The following is a 17,051-nucleotide window of genomic DNA, read 5'->3' on the forward strand; positions in this document are numbered from 1 at the left end:
AAATACAAAAGTACATAAGAACTAGGAGCAGGAGTAGGCTATCTGACCCTTCGAGCCTGCTCCGCCATTCAATGAGTTAATGGCCGATCTTTTCGCGGACTTAGCTCCACTTACCCACCCGCTCACCATAACCCTTATTTCCATTACTGTTCAAAAGTCTGTCTATCTTTGTCTTAAAAACATTCAATGTGGTAGCCTCAACTGCTTCACTGGGCAGGGAATTCCATAGATTCATAACCCTTTGGGTGAAGAGGTTCCTGCTCAACTCAGTCCTAAATCTGCTCCCCCTTATTTTGAGGCCATGCCCCCTAGTTCTAGTTTCACCTGCCAGTGGAAACAACCTCCCTGCTTTTATCTTATCTATTCCCTTCATAATCTTATATGTTTCTATAAGATTCCGCCCCCCCCCATTCTTCTGAATTCCAATGAATAGAGCTCCAGTCTACTCAGTCTCTCCTCATAAGCCAACCCTCTCAACTCCTGAATCAACCTAGTGAATCTCTTCTGCACCCCCTCCAGTGCCTGTACATCCTTTCTCAAGTAAGGAGACCAAAACTATGCTCAGTACTCCACGTGTGGCTTCACCAGCACCTTCTGCAGCAACATAACCTCGCTGTTTTAAATTCCATCCATCTAGCAAGGAAGGACAAAATTCCATTTGCCTTCCTACTTATCTGCTGCACTGCAAACCAACTTTTTGTGATTCATGCACAAGGACACCCAGGTCCCTCTGCACAGCAGCATGCTGCAATTTTTTACCATTTAAATAGTAGTCCATTTTGCTGTTATTCCTACCAAAATGGATGACCTCACATATACCAACATTGTACTCTATCTCCAAGACCCTTTCCCACTCACTTAGACTATCTATATCCCTTTGCAGACTTTCAGTGTCCTCCACACACTTTACTCTACCACTCATCTTAGTGTCACCTGCGAATTTTGACACAATACATTTGGTCCCCAACTCCAAATCATCTATGTAATTTGTAAACAATTGTGGTCTCAACACTGATCCCTGAGGCACACCACTAGTCACTGATTGCCAACTAGAAAAACACCCATTTACCCCCACTCTTTGCTTTCTGTTGGTTAACCAATCCTCTATCCATGCTAATACATTACCCGTACCACCGTACACCTTTATCTTATGAAGCAGTCTTTGGTGCGGCACCTTGTCGAATGCCTTCTGGAAATTCAGATACACCATATCCACAGGTTCTCCATTGTCCACCATGCACGTAATGCCCTCAAAGAATTCCACCAAATTAGTCAAACATGACCTCCCTTCATGAACCCATGCTGCGTCTTACCAATGGGATAATTTATAACCAGATGTCTCACTATTTCTTCCTTGATAGATTCAAGCATTTTCCCCACTACAGAAGTTAATCTAACCGGCCTATAGTTACCTGCCTTTTGTCTACCTCCTTTTTTAAACAGTGGTGTCACATTTGCTGTTTTCCAATTATGGGAACCACCCTAGAGTCCAGTGAATTTTGGTAAATTACAACAAGTGTATTTGCTATTTCCACCGCCATCTCTTTAAGTACCCTGGGATGCATTCCATCAGGGCCAGGAGACTTGTCTAACTTTAGGCCCATTAGCTTGCCCAACACTACCTCTTTAATGATAATAGTTTCTGGGTCTCACCTGCCATAGCCTTCTTGTCATCAATTTTTGGCATGTTATTTGTGTCTTCCACTATGAAGACCAAAACAAAATACCTGTTCAATGCCTCAGCCATTTCCTCATTTCTAGTCATTACATCTCCCTAGTCATCCCTGAAAGGACCAATGTTTACTTTGGCTACTCTTTTTTCATTTTATATATCTGTTGAAGCTTTTGCTATCTGTTTTTATATTCTGAGCTAGTTTACTCTCATAATCCATCTTACTTTTCTTTATAGCTTTTTTCGTGGCTTTCTGTTGACCTTTAAAAATTTCCCAATTCTCCAGTTTCCCATTAATCTTTGCCACTTTGTATGTATTTTCTTTCAGTTTGATACCCCCCTTTATTTTCTTAGATATCCATGACTGATTATCTCTTTTCCTAAAGTTCTCCCTTATCACTGATATATACATTTGCTGAGCACTGTGAAAAATTGTTTTGAAAGTCCTCCACTGTTCCTCAGTTGTCCCACCATAAAGTCTTTGCTCCCGGTCTACCTTGGCCAACTCCTCCCTCATCCCATTATCGTCTCCTTTGTTTAAGCACAAGACATTGGTATTGGATTTTACCTTCTCACGCTCTATCTGTATTTTAAATTCAACCATACTGTGATCGCTCCTTCCAAGAGGATTCCAAACTGTAAGATCATTAATCATTCCTGTCTCATTACACAGGAAGAAGTCTCACAACACCAGGTTAAAGTCCAACAGGTTTATTTGGTAGCAAATACCATAAGCTTTCGGATGATTTGTGCCGTCAACTCATTTACCTTGTTTCGAATGCTACGAGCATTCAGATAAAGTGCTCTTATGCTAGTTTTTGTACCCTCTTTTTGAATCATAACACCTCCATTAACAACATCTCCTGAGTTCTCCTTCCTTTTAACATTTTTCCTAATTTTTGATCTGATGAAATTCTCCAAAGAAAACTATGAGGTTTTATATTTTGGTAGGAAGGAAGAGAAGAGACAACACAAGCTAAGCACGCCAATCTTATAGAAGATGCAAGGCAAGAGAGAGAGAGAGTGCTGGCAGTGATTTTGCACAAATCCATGTAGGTGGCAGGACAAGCTTAGTAAGGAATATGGAATCCCAGGCTTTACAAATAAAAACATGGGGCCAGATTTTAGTGACAGAGTCGGGTAGCTTGAGTAGCGCTGCTCCTTCGTCAGATGGAGTGGAAATGTCTGACGAAGGAGCAGCGCTCCGAAAGCTTATGGTATTTGCTACCAAATAAACCTGTTGGACTTTAACCTGGTGTTGTGAGACTTTTTACTGTGTTCACCCCAGTCCAACGCCGGCATCTCCACATCATCATTACACAGGACCAGATTTAGGATAGCTTGCTCCCTCATAGGTTCCATTACATACTGTTCAAGGAAACTATCACAGATATATTCTATGAACTCCTGCTCAAGGCTGCCTTGACCTTGTTTGACCAATCGAAAAATGGATTAAAATCCCCAATGATAATTGCTGTACCAATTTTGCATGCATCAGTTATTTCTTTGTTTATTTCTCGCCCCACCCTGATATTATTTGGCAGCCTATAGACTATGCCTGTCAGTGGCTTTTTCTCCTTACTATTTCTAATTTCCACCCAAATGGATTCAATCCTTTTCTCCATAGAACCTATATCATCTCTCACTACCGCCCTGATGTCATCCTTAAATATCAGAGCTACATCACCTCCCTTACCTTCCTGTCTGTCCTCCTGAACAGTCTGATACCCCAGGGTATTTAACTCCCAGTCATGGCCATCCAGCAACCCATGTCTCTGTCATGGCCGCCAAATCATACTCGTTCGCGATGATTTGTGCCGTCAACTCATTTACCTTGTTTCAAATGCTACAAGCATTCAGATAAAGTGCCCTTATGCTAGTTTTTGTACCCTCTTTTTGAATCATAACACCTCCATTAACAACATCTCCTGAGTTCTCCTTCCTTTTAACATTTTTCCTAATTTTTGATCTGATGAAATTCTCCAAAGAAAACTATGAGGTTTTATATTTTGGTAGGAAGGAAGAGAAGAGACAACACAAGCTAAGCACACCAATCTTATAGAAGATGCAAGGCAAGAGAGAGAGAGAGTGCTGGCAGTGATTTTGCACAAATCCATGTAGGTGGCAGGACAAGCTTAGTAAGGAATATGGAATCCCAGGCTTTACAAATAAAAACATGGAGCCAGATTTTAGTGACAGAGTCAGGTAGCTTGAGTCAGGAAACATGTGGACTTAATGGACCTACCTTGGTGAAATGCTTCCTTGAAACGTACAGAATAGAGTCTGGCTCACTGACACCAGTAATAGAGCATGGACTGCCACAGAGGCGGGTGATGCCAAGGTGGGTTGGTTAGAAGAATCTGGTTGTTTTAGCCCTCTAACCCTTACCACTCACACTCCCACCCATCCACAATTCATGTCCCCGATCCACTCTTGGCTCCTCATACTCTCTATGCCAGTTCAATGCCAACTCATGCATCTAGCCTCCTCCCATGGACCCTCATACCCTGAAATGCCACCTCCATAGCTGCTTACCCAGTATGCACCATAGACAGGTGTTAGGAGTCATGTTGAGATGAGAAAAAAATGACAGTCTAAGACATCTCTCACACGTACACACTTGATAGTGAAAAAAGCCCATTCATAAAATCATTTCAACACTTTTAAATCTCCCCAAGTGATTAACCCGGCCCCAGCAAAACAGGATTCAATGAGAATCAGGGAGAAACTTCTCCACCAGTTGGAGTCGTACCTATCACAAAGGAAAATTGTTATGGTTGGACATTGCTGCAGGATTGTGTAGCCCTACGTCCAACCATCTTCACCTGCCTCTTCATTTACCTTCTTTCCATCATAAGGTTAAAGGTGGTGATGTTTTCTGATAATTGCTCAATGTTCAGTAAAGTCATGGTTCCTCATTTGATTTGATTTGATTTGATTGAATATTGTCACATGTATTAACATACAGTGAAAAGTATTGTATACAGACAAAACATACTGTTCATAGAGAAGGAAACGAAGGAGTGCAGAATGTAGTGTTACAGTCATAGCTAGGGTGTAGAGAAAGATCAACTTAATGCAAGGGAAGTCCATTCAAAAGTCTGACAGCAGCAGGGAAGAAGCTGTTCTTGAGTCAGTTGGTAAGTGACCTCAGACTTTTGTATCTTTTTCTCAAAGGAAGAAGGTGGAAGAGAAAATGTCCGGGGTGTGTGGGGTCATTAATTATGCTGGCTACTTTGCCAAGGCAGCGGGAAGTGTAGACGGAAGCTGATTTGCGTGATGGATTGGGCTACATTCACGACATTTTGTAGTTCCTTGCGGTCTTGGGCAGAGCAGGAGCCATACCAAGCTGTGATACAACCGGAAAGAATGCGTTCTATGGTGCATCTGTAAAAGTTGGTGAGAGTCGTTGCTGATATGCCAAATTTCCTTAGTCTTCTGAGAAAGTAGAGGCATTGGTGGGCTTTCTTAACTATAGTGTCAGCATGGGGGAACCAGGACAGGTTATTGGTGATCTGGACACCTAAAAACTTGAAGCTCTTGACCCTTTCTACTTCATCCCCATTGATGTAGACAGGGGCATGTGTGGCACCTTTATGCTTCCTGAAGTTGATGACAATCTTTTCATTTTGTTGACATTGAGGGAGAGATTATTGTTGCCACACCAGTTCATCAGATTCTCTATCTCATTCCTGTACTCTGTCTTGTCATTGTTTGAGATCTGACCCACTACGGTGGTGTCGTCAGCAAACTTGAAAATCGAATTGGAGGGGAATTTGGCCGCACAGTCATAGGTGTATAAGGAGTATAGTAGGGGGCTGAGAACACAGCCTTGTGGGGCACCGGTGTTGAGGATGATCGTGGAGGAGGTATTGTTGCCTATCCTTACTGATTGTGGTCTGTGAGTTAGGAAGTTCAGGATCCAGTCGCAGAAGGGGGTGCCGAGGCCCAGGCCACAGAGTTTGGAGATGAGTTTCGTGGGAATATTAGTATTGAAGGCTGAGCTGTAGTCAATAAATAGGAGTCTGACATAGGTGTCCTTGTTATTTAGGTGTTCCAGGGTTGAGTGCAGGCCCAGGGAGATGGCGTCTGTTGTGGACCTGTGGACCTGTTGCGACAGTAGGCAAACTGTAGTGGATCCAGGTAGTCCCAGAGGCTGAAATTGATTCGTACCATGACTAACCTTTCGAAGCACTTCATAATGATGGACCATGACTAACCTTTCAAAGCACTTCAGATACTGAAGCAGAACATGTCCATATGTAGCAAGACCTGGACAACATTCAATCAGCTTGTGTTCGTATGTGACATGCATGTTACTTACCACTTAAATGCCAGAAAATGACCATCAAAAATGAGAGAGAATTTTACTATCTCCTAATATTCAGTGGCATTATCAACACTCTGAGGATTACCATTGACCAAAAACTGAACTGGACCAGCTATTTTAAATACTACAGCTACAAGAGCCATCAGAGGCTAGGCATTCTGTGGCAGGTAACTCTCTTGACTCCCCAAATTCTGTCTCCTATATACAAGATTCAAGTCAGGAATGTAATGGAATACCGTCTACTTGCCTGGATGAGTACAGCTCCAGCAACACTCAAGAAGCCGAACACCATCCAGGACAAAGCAGCCCATTTGATTGGCATTCATTAATTGCCTTAAACATTCACCATTCACCACCTCCATCATCGATGCACAGTGGCAACAGTTTGTGTGGTCCAAACGATGAACTGCAGCAACTCACTAAAGCTCCTTTAACAACACTTCCCAAACATGCGACCTCTACCACCTAGAATGATGCATGGGAACACCAGAACCTGCGCTCCATGCCACACAATATTGTGACTTGAAACTACATCGCTATCCCTTCTTTGTCACTCAATCAAAATCCTGGAATGCCATTCCTAACAGCATTGTGTGTGTACCTACATATGGACAGTAGCAGTTCAAGGCAATGGCTTGCCACCAAATTCTCAAGGGCAATTAACACAATAAATGCTGGCCCAGCCAGCAAAGCTCACATCCCATAAATAAATAAAAATTAAATTAAACTTCATATTAAAACTTATAATTACTATTCTATTTAGTAGCCACATCAAAGACAGCTAATGCTTTACCAGCCTCCTTAAGCTGTCAATCAAACTGTGAACTCAGAACCCTCTGCTGAGTTACCTGTAGCTTTTGAAACTCAGCCAAGCATTCAAATTAACATAATGATACACAGCCTAAGTTCCCCATTGATTTCTCCAGGCAACACCTCAGTCAATCATAGCTGATTTACTAAACAATCAACACCCTTCTTTCCTATAGTGTAAATTGTTGTGATTGTTTTAAATTTGGCTTGCCAGTTGTTCAAATGGCAATAACTTGTTCAAAAAGCTACATTATGCCTTGAGTCGCAATGTCTTAGTGACGAAGAAAAGCAGTGACAGAGAAGGAATAAAAAGGAAGCAAATCATGCACTCCTGATTCCATTACTTTGTGGAACCTCTTGCCTCATGTGCCCAAAGATTAATGAATCAAGAATCAACCTGTTCAGCCACATATTGACCCTTGGCAGAAGCTCACAACCCTGAATAGATGCCATTCTCAAATCAAGGGACACCTGGTGATGATTCAATGATTCACTGTGCCTTTGTCAATATTATGTTACTCTCATCAAGTTATTATAATTAGACACTGGGCTAATTCACTGTTAAAGATACAACAATCACTCATAAGGGATTGGGTAAACACATTTTGGGTTCACTTATTAAGACTAGGCATATGAGAACAGTGATACATAGGTTTAAAGCTTGAAATTATCAGATCTATGTATGTGCTCTGCTCAAAACAAATGTGAAAATAAGACTGAATCATGTGACACATTTCTCTTCTAATGAAGTCATGCTGATATCCCTTAAAGGTTTATGACAACTATCGCCTCAGTCATTTATCGTGTCTGGATTTCCATTGAAGATGTTAAAAACCATTCTGTTTCTTCTTTTGTATGCATATGAGATTTTTCCTCATCCATCCCTTTGTTCTGTTCATTTTTAATTTCTGTTCATCTGTAACATTTCCCCCATTTGATGAAGATTTGCACCTGAAATGTAACTTAACTGTTCTCTACACCTATGGTGACTGCTTGCTGAATGTTTCCAACATTACCTGTTATTGTTTCAAATTTTCAGCATTTATATTTTGTTTTTTTTGTTTCAACTGACAAGAGCACACTTGCAGAGACACGTATGCACATATCGGCACATGCATGTATACACACAGGCATGAAGACAGGCAGGAAAGGACAGATGAAAAGGCTAGGGTTTTACAGAGCCTTAGGGTGTGGGCTGGGCAGTAGGTGTCCAAAACAACTCTGGTGGGTGAGAGGGGTTGTCATTGTCTTCTTGCCATCACCAGCATTTCATTAGCAATGGGAAAACCCTCCACCACATGAGGAGATATCTCTCCATGTATAAAATAGCAGCCTCCTTGAAGCTCAGATGGGGGGACTGATCTAATTGGATGCCTTTGGCCTACAAAGGGCCCCCTCAGAGGGAAGGAATGCCCCCTGACAACCCCCCTTTACTCTCACCAACCACCCCTACCTCCACACCAGGGTCCAGCTGAATGGCCTCTGCAACTCCGGCCCCACTCACCAGGGTATGTGCCCAAGATGTTGTTCTGGGCCGGGTGGTCCCAGCAGTGGTTCCTGATTCCAGCAGCTCTACTGGAAGAGCTGCAGGCCCTCCAACTGGTCGACAGCTCTTATTTGATTTGATTAGATTTGATTTATTATTGTCACATGTATTAACATACAGTGAAAAGTATTGTTTCTTGTGCGCTATGCAGACAAAAACATACCATTCATAGAGAAGGAAATGAGAGAGCACAGAATGTAGTGTTACAGCCATAGCTAGGCTGTAGAGAAAGATCAACTTAATGCAAGGTAAATCCATTCAAAAGTCTGACAGCAGCAGGGAAGAAACTGTTCTTGAGTCAGTTGGTACGTGACCTCAGACTTTTGTATCTTTTTCTCGAAGGAAGAAGGTGGAAGAGAGAATGTCTGGGGTGCGTGGGGTCCTTAATTATGCTGGCTGCTTTGCCAAGGCAGCGGGAAGTGTAGATAGTGTCAATGGATGGGAGGCTGGTTTGTGTGATGGATTGGGCTACATTCACATAGAAATCATAGAAACCCTACAGTGCAGAAGGAGGCCATTCAGCCCATCGAGTCTGCACCGACCACAATCCCACCCAGGTTCTACCCCCACATATTTTACCCGCTAATGTACGCATCTCAGGACTCTAAGGGGCAATTTTTAACCTGGCCAATCAACCTAACCCGCACATCTTTAGACTGTGGGAGGAAACCGGAGCACCCGGAGGAAACCCACGCAGACACGAGGAGAATGTGCAAACTCCACACAGACAGTGACCCAAGCCGGGAATCGAACCCGGGACCCTGGAGCTGTGAAGCAGCAGTGCTAACCACTGTGCTACCGTGCCGCCCCACGATCTTTTGTAGTTCCTGTCTTGTAGACAGGATCTCATCCTTTCAAGGGACAGGAGTCCCAAGGCCAGGCTGTTAATTGCCCGCTGCTTGTTAAATCCATCAGATTCCCAGAAACAGCTGAGACAGGGTTGTCCCAACCAACCAACCCGGGGACAGAACAATTGCCACCCCCGTAAAATCCCAGCCACACTCACAGAATAGGAACAACAGCATTTGTGAATGCTGCTGCTGGTTAATTAATGTTTCTCAAATCAAGAGATTAATTAACTTCATAAAAAATTGCCCAAACAGGCTTTTCTGAATTGTGTACAGCACAGAAAAAAAATTTAATCAATTACAATTCCGCTGTATTTAACTAATTGAAAAGAGCAAAATAATCTGAAAAATGTTTTTATTAATTTGAAACGCAGAGTGACTTGTTCATTTTTATGAGTTATTTTTAAATTTGAACATTTCCACAGTGATCACCCGTTACGAAAGATTACTGGTGCAGATGCTGTATGAAAGACAGTGGCCGAAACTCTCCCACTTCACCCCCACCCCCGGAATCAGGGTGGGCGAGGTTCCCAGAACAGAAATCTCCGTTGGCCTCAGGCTGGAGTTTACGATCTTGCCCAAGCAAGGCCGTAAAATCCAGCCCATTGTGTACTCTTAAAACTGAAAAAGGCCACATCATTCCACGATTTTAAAAGTATGTTTTAAAAGTTTGTGGTACCCTCAGCCTGGTAATCTATTTGTAGTGCCTGCCACACCTACCAATGACCCTGGAAATGTTCATGACAGTCTTATTCTGTGTCAGTCTTCTGGAGTAAAGAATTACAAAGATTCACCACCTTCTGGATGAAGGAACTTCTCATCTGAATCTTAAATATCCTGCCCCTTATTTTGAGACAGTGTCCCTTGGTTCCAGACTCACCAGCCAGGTTAGCATCCTGACCACGTCTATTCTGTCAAGCCCTGGAAGAATTTTGTAAGTTTCAATGAGATGGCCTCTCATTCTTTGGAACTTTAGAGAATACAGGCCCAGTTTCTTCAATCTCTCCTGTGGCAGGGAAGACAATGTGAGACAATTGTCTGTAAGATAATTTGGTTATTCCAGAGATTAGTCTGTTGAACTTCTGCTGCACTCCCTCCATGGCAAGCGTATTTTTCCTTAGAAAAGGAGACCAAAACTGTGTACAATACTCCAGTTGTGGTCTCATTAAGGCTCTGTACGATTGGAGCAAGACATTTTACCCCTGTACTCAAATCCCCTTGTGGAATCAATTGCTTTCGGTCTCCTTCATTTAGGTCCCATTTCAGTCCCATCATGGGACCAATACTGGAGACAGAATGTTTTCCACAAGCTTCAGAACCCCAACATCAGTGTCAAATGGGGTCAGAAGCCTTCATTGTGTGGGGAACAGTGACCCGGCTCTGATTGATTCTTGAATTGGACTGTTAAGAACAGTGGGCAGACTCCATAGAAGTAACTTGCCTTTTCAGGTAACTGAGCGAGGCTGCCCCAAGATAGACGTAACCTCAATCCAACTCTAGCATCGATCAATAATAACTCAATGAGCTGAAACAGAAATTTTGGAGCAGCCAGTACATGCTTCATCGGGACAGTATGTGTTTGCCATGCGATGCAAAGACCTCAGTTGTGCCAGTAGCAGAATTTCAGCCCCTTTAAAAGTCTTTCAAAAGTTACCACTTTCTGAATAATAAGCATTTGTACAACCATTGAATAGCTGTCCAAAGCACCTTAAGAATCTTGAGTTAATTGTTTCAATGATTTGAAGCACTAGATTAAAACTTTTATACTGTGGCCATTTATTGATGCCCTCACTGCTATTAGAATCATTGGCTGAAAAAAATAAATGAAACAAACGAACATTTTAAACTAGTGCTGCCGAGAGAGGGGGCACTTGTAACACTCAATAACGTAGCAGGTTTTTCTTGTTGTAAAAATATAAGTGTAGCCAAGGCCACGGAGAATTTCATATGAGAAAAATATCAGCCATGATTGAATGGCGGAGCAGACTCGATGGGCCAAGTGGCCTAATTCTGCTCCTATGTCTTATGTCTTATGGTCATATGAAATGACATTTCTCTTACCTTTTTAAACAGGACAACTAAAACGGACAAGAGGGGAGGATATTGATGTTGAAACCCCAGGATCTATCCTGGTGAACACTAACCTGCGAGCTTTAATAAACAAGCATACGTTTGCCACTCTACCACATCATTTTCAACAACAGCTCCTGATTTTACTACCAGAAGTAGATAGGCAGGTGAGCAAAGTATAAATTACTTTATATGCTGCATTAGCAGCATAGATGTGGAACACGTTGCCTTATAATACATGGAAGCAAACTGCGGCTAGTTTGTTTGCTAACTGATAGTGGGAAATCTAATCTGTGAAAAATTTGATGACAGTTACAGTGAAAGTATCTTTCTCTTTCAGATAATGGTCAACCTGCTCTGTATTCACAACATTTTCTGTTTTTATTTTGAGTTCTCATAAAATAGAAACTTTTGTTTTAAGACAGTAATTATAAACAGATTGTAAATTGTTGTTTGGTAATTCAGAATTTGAGTATTGCTGAAAAAAGAGAAGCTTTTTGTCTTGCACACGTCAAGAAAATGTCTTGACCAATCAGAGACAACCTGCCTGGTTTGAATTTAAACAAAACTTGGCAGTTAACTATCAGTCCTTGATTAACCAGTGCACTATCCTTGGCAATGTCTCTACCGATCAGAGTCTACTTGCCAACCAATCAGAACTCACTTGTTTTGCCCTTTACATTTGGTATTCTTGCAAATTGTCCTGATGAGTGCAAGACAAAAAGCTTTGACAACGTGTGTCTTTTTCAGCAATACTCAAGATTACAAATTGAAACAGGATGTCTGACCAACAAATTACTAATTATTGGCAAGACATAAACATTGAAGAAATCTTTATTTTATGCAATTAATAAAGTTATACATTGGTTTCCACATGCTATAAAAGTGTATATTAGCAATTGTGTATTTGCCAATTTGTTCTATATTTTATATATCGTTACTAATTTGTGGAATCTTTTATATGTCTGTTTTATCTCAGAGCAATGTAGTGATGACGCTAGTTCTAAGTCTACAAAAGATTTATCACAAGTGCCTTAATCAACCACAGGATTTCTACACATATGTTCACAACTCAGCTTCTCAGGTCTTTTCTCTGGAAACTTCTATTTCCTTTCACTTGGAGGCTCAGCTATGCTTAAGCAATCAAGTAAACACAAATCTGTGACCAGACTAACGTGATCAAACACAGATCAATTAAACCTTTGACCATTAAATCTTTTCCCCATTTTAACTGATGACCTATTCATACAATCAAGTCATTGAGAGTTGAACTTTTCTGTTTTCTCCAAGTACAGAAATAATCTTTCAGAGAGAAAGGTCTTTGATGTCTGTGTTGAGGTCTGTGCACTTGAAGTTGTGGTTCTGTGTGATTAGCTCTGTTGCACAAACCTGCAAGATACTCAATCTCAAAGCTATGCAGATGAAAACGACCTGCCCATCTTTAGGTGTATAGAGGTCAATGACCTCATCCTGACATAGCTAATAATTTTGTCAGCACTTAGTGATCAGTGTAGAGAGTGAACTTTCTACCATGGCGATACAAGTTCCAATGTTCACATGCATAGATGTAGGCGAGTATTTCTCACTCTCAAGTAAAGTATTTATATTCAGTTTGTGACAGTGGACGTGATGCATAAGCAATTGGCCATTCGCTTCTTTCAATGAACTGTGAGAGTACAGCTCCCATTGCATTTCCTAACACATCTGTTGTGATATACATTTCCGCATGAGGGTTGGAGTGCACATGGACTGATGGAAGTGCTATCTTTGCCTTGAATTTTTCAAACATTGTAATTGTCCATTTCTATTCTGCTAAGTAACTTCTGAAGAGGCTCCAAGATGTCTGTGTACTTTGAGACAAATTTGTGACAGAAGTTGTTCATACCAAGAGCAAGGCCAACTCTTTCACATTAGACTGGACCAGAAGTAGATGAATGGCTGTGGCATTGTGTGTAGGCTTTTTCCAGCTGCTGTCATTCTGCATTCTAGAGAATCAATTTCAGGTGCTGCAAATGTGCATCTGTCCAAGATGAGCATCAACTATGTTTTGTAAGTCGAATGAGCATTGTTAATAAACACTGAACATGCTGTAGTTTGTCCTTTCTATGGACAATGACATTATCAATTAGGTTGATTGTCCCATCAACATCTAACAAAACTGAAGAAACTATCTTCTAGAATCCGCTAGGTGCTGAACTTAGTCCATTGGACATCCTTGGGTTCTGAAACACACTTTCTTGAGTAACAAAATAGTAAGGTTTTGGCTTTGCCCTGCTAAAGGTACCTGAAGATAGCTGTGATAAATATAAAGCATTGTGAAGACTGCAGAGTCATAAGAACATAAGAAATAGGAGCAGGAGTAGGCCATCTGGCCCTTCGAGCCTGCCCCGCCATTCAACAAGATCATGGCTGATCTGAAGTGAATCAGTTCCACTCACCCGCCTGCTCCCCATAACCCCTAATTCCCTTATCGATCAGAAAACTATCTACCAGTGATTTAAACATATTCAACGAGGAAGCCTCCACCACTTCAATGGGCAGAGAATTCCAGAGATTCACTACCCTCTGAGAGAAGAAGTTCCCCCTCAACTCTGTTGGAAGTTGATCTTTGTCTAGTAATGATGGCTTTGTTGACCACATTAAGGTCATCATTTCTAACAATGACTATATTGGATAATGAGTTGACTCACTCAGTGATACCATCTGCTTCGAGTTGCTTCAGCTCCTGTGGCACTTCAGTATGGATTACAAACAGCAACTGTCTCAAATTTCGCAATCACTTTTTTTTGAGGTGGATGTGGTGTGACTTGATGAGCATTTGCACCTTTTGAGACCAGGTTTTTAAAACTCATTGAAAGGATGTGGGTGTTGCTGGCAATGCCAGCATTTATTGCCCTCGAGAAGCTCTTTAGGAGCTACTTCTTGAACCATCAGACCATTAGACATAGGAGCAGAATCAGGCCACTTGGCCCATCGAGTCTGCTCTGCCATTCAATTTTTCTCATCCCCATTCTCCTGCCTTTTCCCCATAACCCCTGATCCCCTTATTAATCAAGAACCTATCTATCTCAGTCTTAAAGACACTCAATGACCTGGCCTCCACTGCCTTCTACGGCAAAGAGTTCCACAGATTCACCACTCTCTGGCTGAAAAAATTCCTCCTCATCTCTGTTTTAAAGGATCACCCCTTTAGCCTGAGGTTGTGCCCCCTGGTTCTAGTTTTTCCTACTAGTGGAAACATCCACTCCACGTCCACCCTATCCAGGCCTCGCAGTATCCTGTAAGTTTCAATAAGATCCCCCCTCATCCTTCTAAACTCCAACGAGTACAGACCCAGAGTCCTCAACAGTTCCTCATACGACAAGCTCTTCGTTCCAAGGATCATTCTTGTGAACCTCCTCTGGACCCTTTCCAAGGCCAGCACATCCTTTCTTAGATATGGGGCCCAAAACTGCTCACAATACTCCAAATGGGATCTGACCAGAGCCTTATACAGCCTCAGAAGTACATCCCTGCTCTTGTATTCTAGCCCTCTCGACATGAATGCTAACATTGCATTTGCCTTCCTAACTGCCGACTGAATCTGCACATTAACCTTAAGAGAATCTTGAACAATGACTCCGAAGTCCCTTTGTGCTTCTGATTTCTTAAGCATTTCCCCATTTAGAAAATAATCTATGCCTCCATTCCTCCTTCCAAAGTGCATAACCTCACACTTTTCCACATTATGTTCCATCTGACACTTCTTTGCTCACTCTCCTAATCTGTCCAAGTCCTTCTGCAGCCCCCCTGCTTCCTCAATATTACCTGTCCCTCTACATATCTTTATATCACCTGCAAACTTAGCAACAGTGCCTCCAGTTCCTTCTTCCAAATCGTTAATGTATATTGTGAAAAGGTTTGGTCCCAGCACCGACCCCTGAGGCACACCACTAGTCACCAGCTGGTATCCTGGAAAAGACCCATTTATCCCCACTCTCTGTCTTCTGTCAGTCAGCCAATCCTCTATTCATGCCAGGATCTTACCCTTAACACCATGGACTCAACTTATTTAACAGTCTCCTATGCGGTACCTTGTCAAAGGCCTTTTGGAAATCTAAATAAATCACGTCCACTGGTTCTCCTTTATCTAACTTCTTTGTTACCTCCTCAAAGAACTCGTAACAGATTTGTCAGACACGACTTCCCCTTGACGAACCACTGCAGTCCATGTGGTATAGATACACCAACAATGCTGTTAGGGAGGGAATTCCAAGATGTTGACCCAATGATTGTAAAAAAATGGTGATATATTTCCAAATCAGGATGGTGTATGGCTTGAAAGGGAACTTCCAGGTGCTGCTGTTCACATGTATCTGCTGCCCTTGTCCTTGATGATAGTGATTGTGGGTTTGGAAGGTGATGCCGAAGGAACCTTGATCTGTTCCTGCAGTGCATCCTGTCGATGGTAAACACTGCAATCATTGTACGTCGGTGGTGGAGGGAGTGAATGTTTCTGGCAGGAGTGTCAATCAAGTGGGTTCCTTTGTCCTGGATGGTGTCAAGCTTCTTGAGTGTTGTTGAAGTTACACTCATCCAGGTGAGTGAAGAGTATTCCATCATACTCCTGACTTGTGCCTGGTAGATGGTTGACAGGCTTTGGGGAGTCAGGAAGTGAGTTGCTTGTAGCGGAATTCCTAGCCTCTGACCTGTTCTTGTAGCCACAGTATTTATATGGCTAGTCCAGTTCAATTTCTGGTCAATGGTAACTACCAGGATGTTGATAGTGGGTATTTAGTAATGATAATGCCAATGAATTCAAGGGGCAATAGTTAGATTCTCTCTTTTTAGAGATGGTCATTGACTGGAACTTGTGTGGTACAAATGTTACTTGCCACTTGTCAGTCCAAGTCAGGATAGTGCATTTGGCCATGCACAGCATGGTAGCTGACTGTGATTGGACATATGCTCTTTAACAATAACAACTGGTTGGGCATTCCTGCATAAATTCTTTGAATCTAACATGGCAGATTTGATTTGGACTGCCAAAGTTGTTGTTTTTAGAACATAGAACATTACAGCGCAGTACAGGCCCTTCGGCACTCGATGTTGCGCCGACCAGTGAAACCAATCTAAAGCCCATCTAACCTACACTATTCCAATATCATCCATATATTTATCCAATAATCATTTTAATGCCCTTAATGTTGGCGAGTCCACTACTGCTGCAGGCAGGGCATTCCACACCCTTACTACTCTCTGAGTGAAGAACCTACCTCTGACATCTGTCCTATATCTATCACCCCTCAATTTAAAGCTATGTCCCCTCGTGCTAGCTATCACCATCCGAGGAAAAAGGCTCTCACTATCCACCCTATCTAATCCTCTGATCATCTTGTATGCCTCTATTAAGTCACCTCTTAACCTTCTTCTCTCTAACGAAAACAGCCTCAAGTCCCTCAGCCTTCCCTCATAAGACCTTCCCACCATACCAGGCAACATCCTGGTAAATCTCCTCTGCACCGTTTCCAATGCTTCCACATCCTTCCTATAATGCGGCGACCAGAACTGTACGCAATACTCCAAGTGTGGCCGCACCAGAGTTTTGTACAGCTGCAACATGACCTCCTGGCTCCGAAACTCAATCCCGCTACCAATAAAAGCTAACACTCCGTACGCCTTCTTAACAACCCTATCAACCTGAGTGCCAACTTTCAGGGATCTATGCACATGGACACCGAGATCTCTCTGTTCATCCACACTACCAAGTGTCTTACCATTAGCCCAGTACTCTGT

The 17,051-nt window shown here is 42.3% G+C and overlaps 1 protein-coding gene across 1 annotated transcript in view; it reads left to right on the top strand.

Annotated features, from left to right (window-relative positions):
• Nucleotides 1-17,051, top strand: part of LOC144495476 (putative Polycomb group protein ASXL3) — a 196,500-nt gene that overhangs the window by 135,411 nt on the left and 44,038 nt on the right. Inside the window, exon 8 of the mRNA XM_078215493.1 lies at nucleotides 11,280-11,443. Within this exon, the coding sequence (XP_078071619.1) occupies nucleotides 11,280-11,443 (164 nt within the window). The remainder of the gene's footprint in view (nucleotides 1-11,279; nucleotides 11,444-17,051) is intronic.

The sequence above is a fragment of the Mustelus asterias genome, chromosome 7 (assembly GCF_964213995.1).
Source record: "Mustelus asterias chromosome 7, sMusAst1.hap1.1, whole genome shotgun sequence".
NCBI lineage: Eukaryota > Metazoa > Chordata > Chondrichthyes > Carcharhiniformes > Triakidae > Mustelus > Mustelus asterias.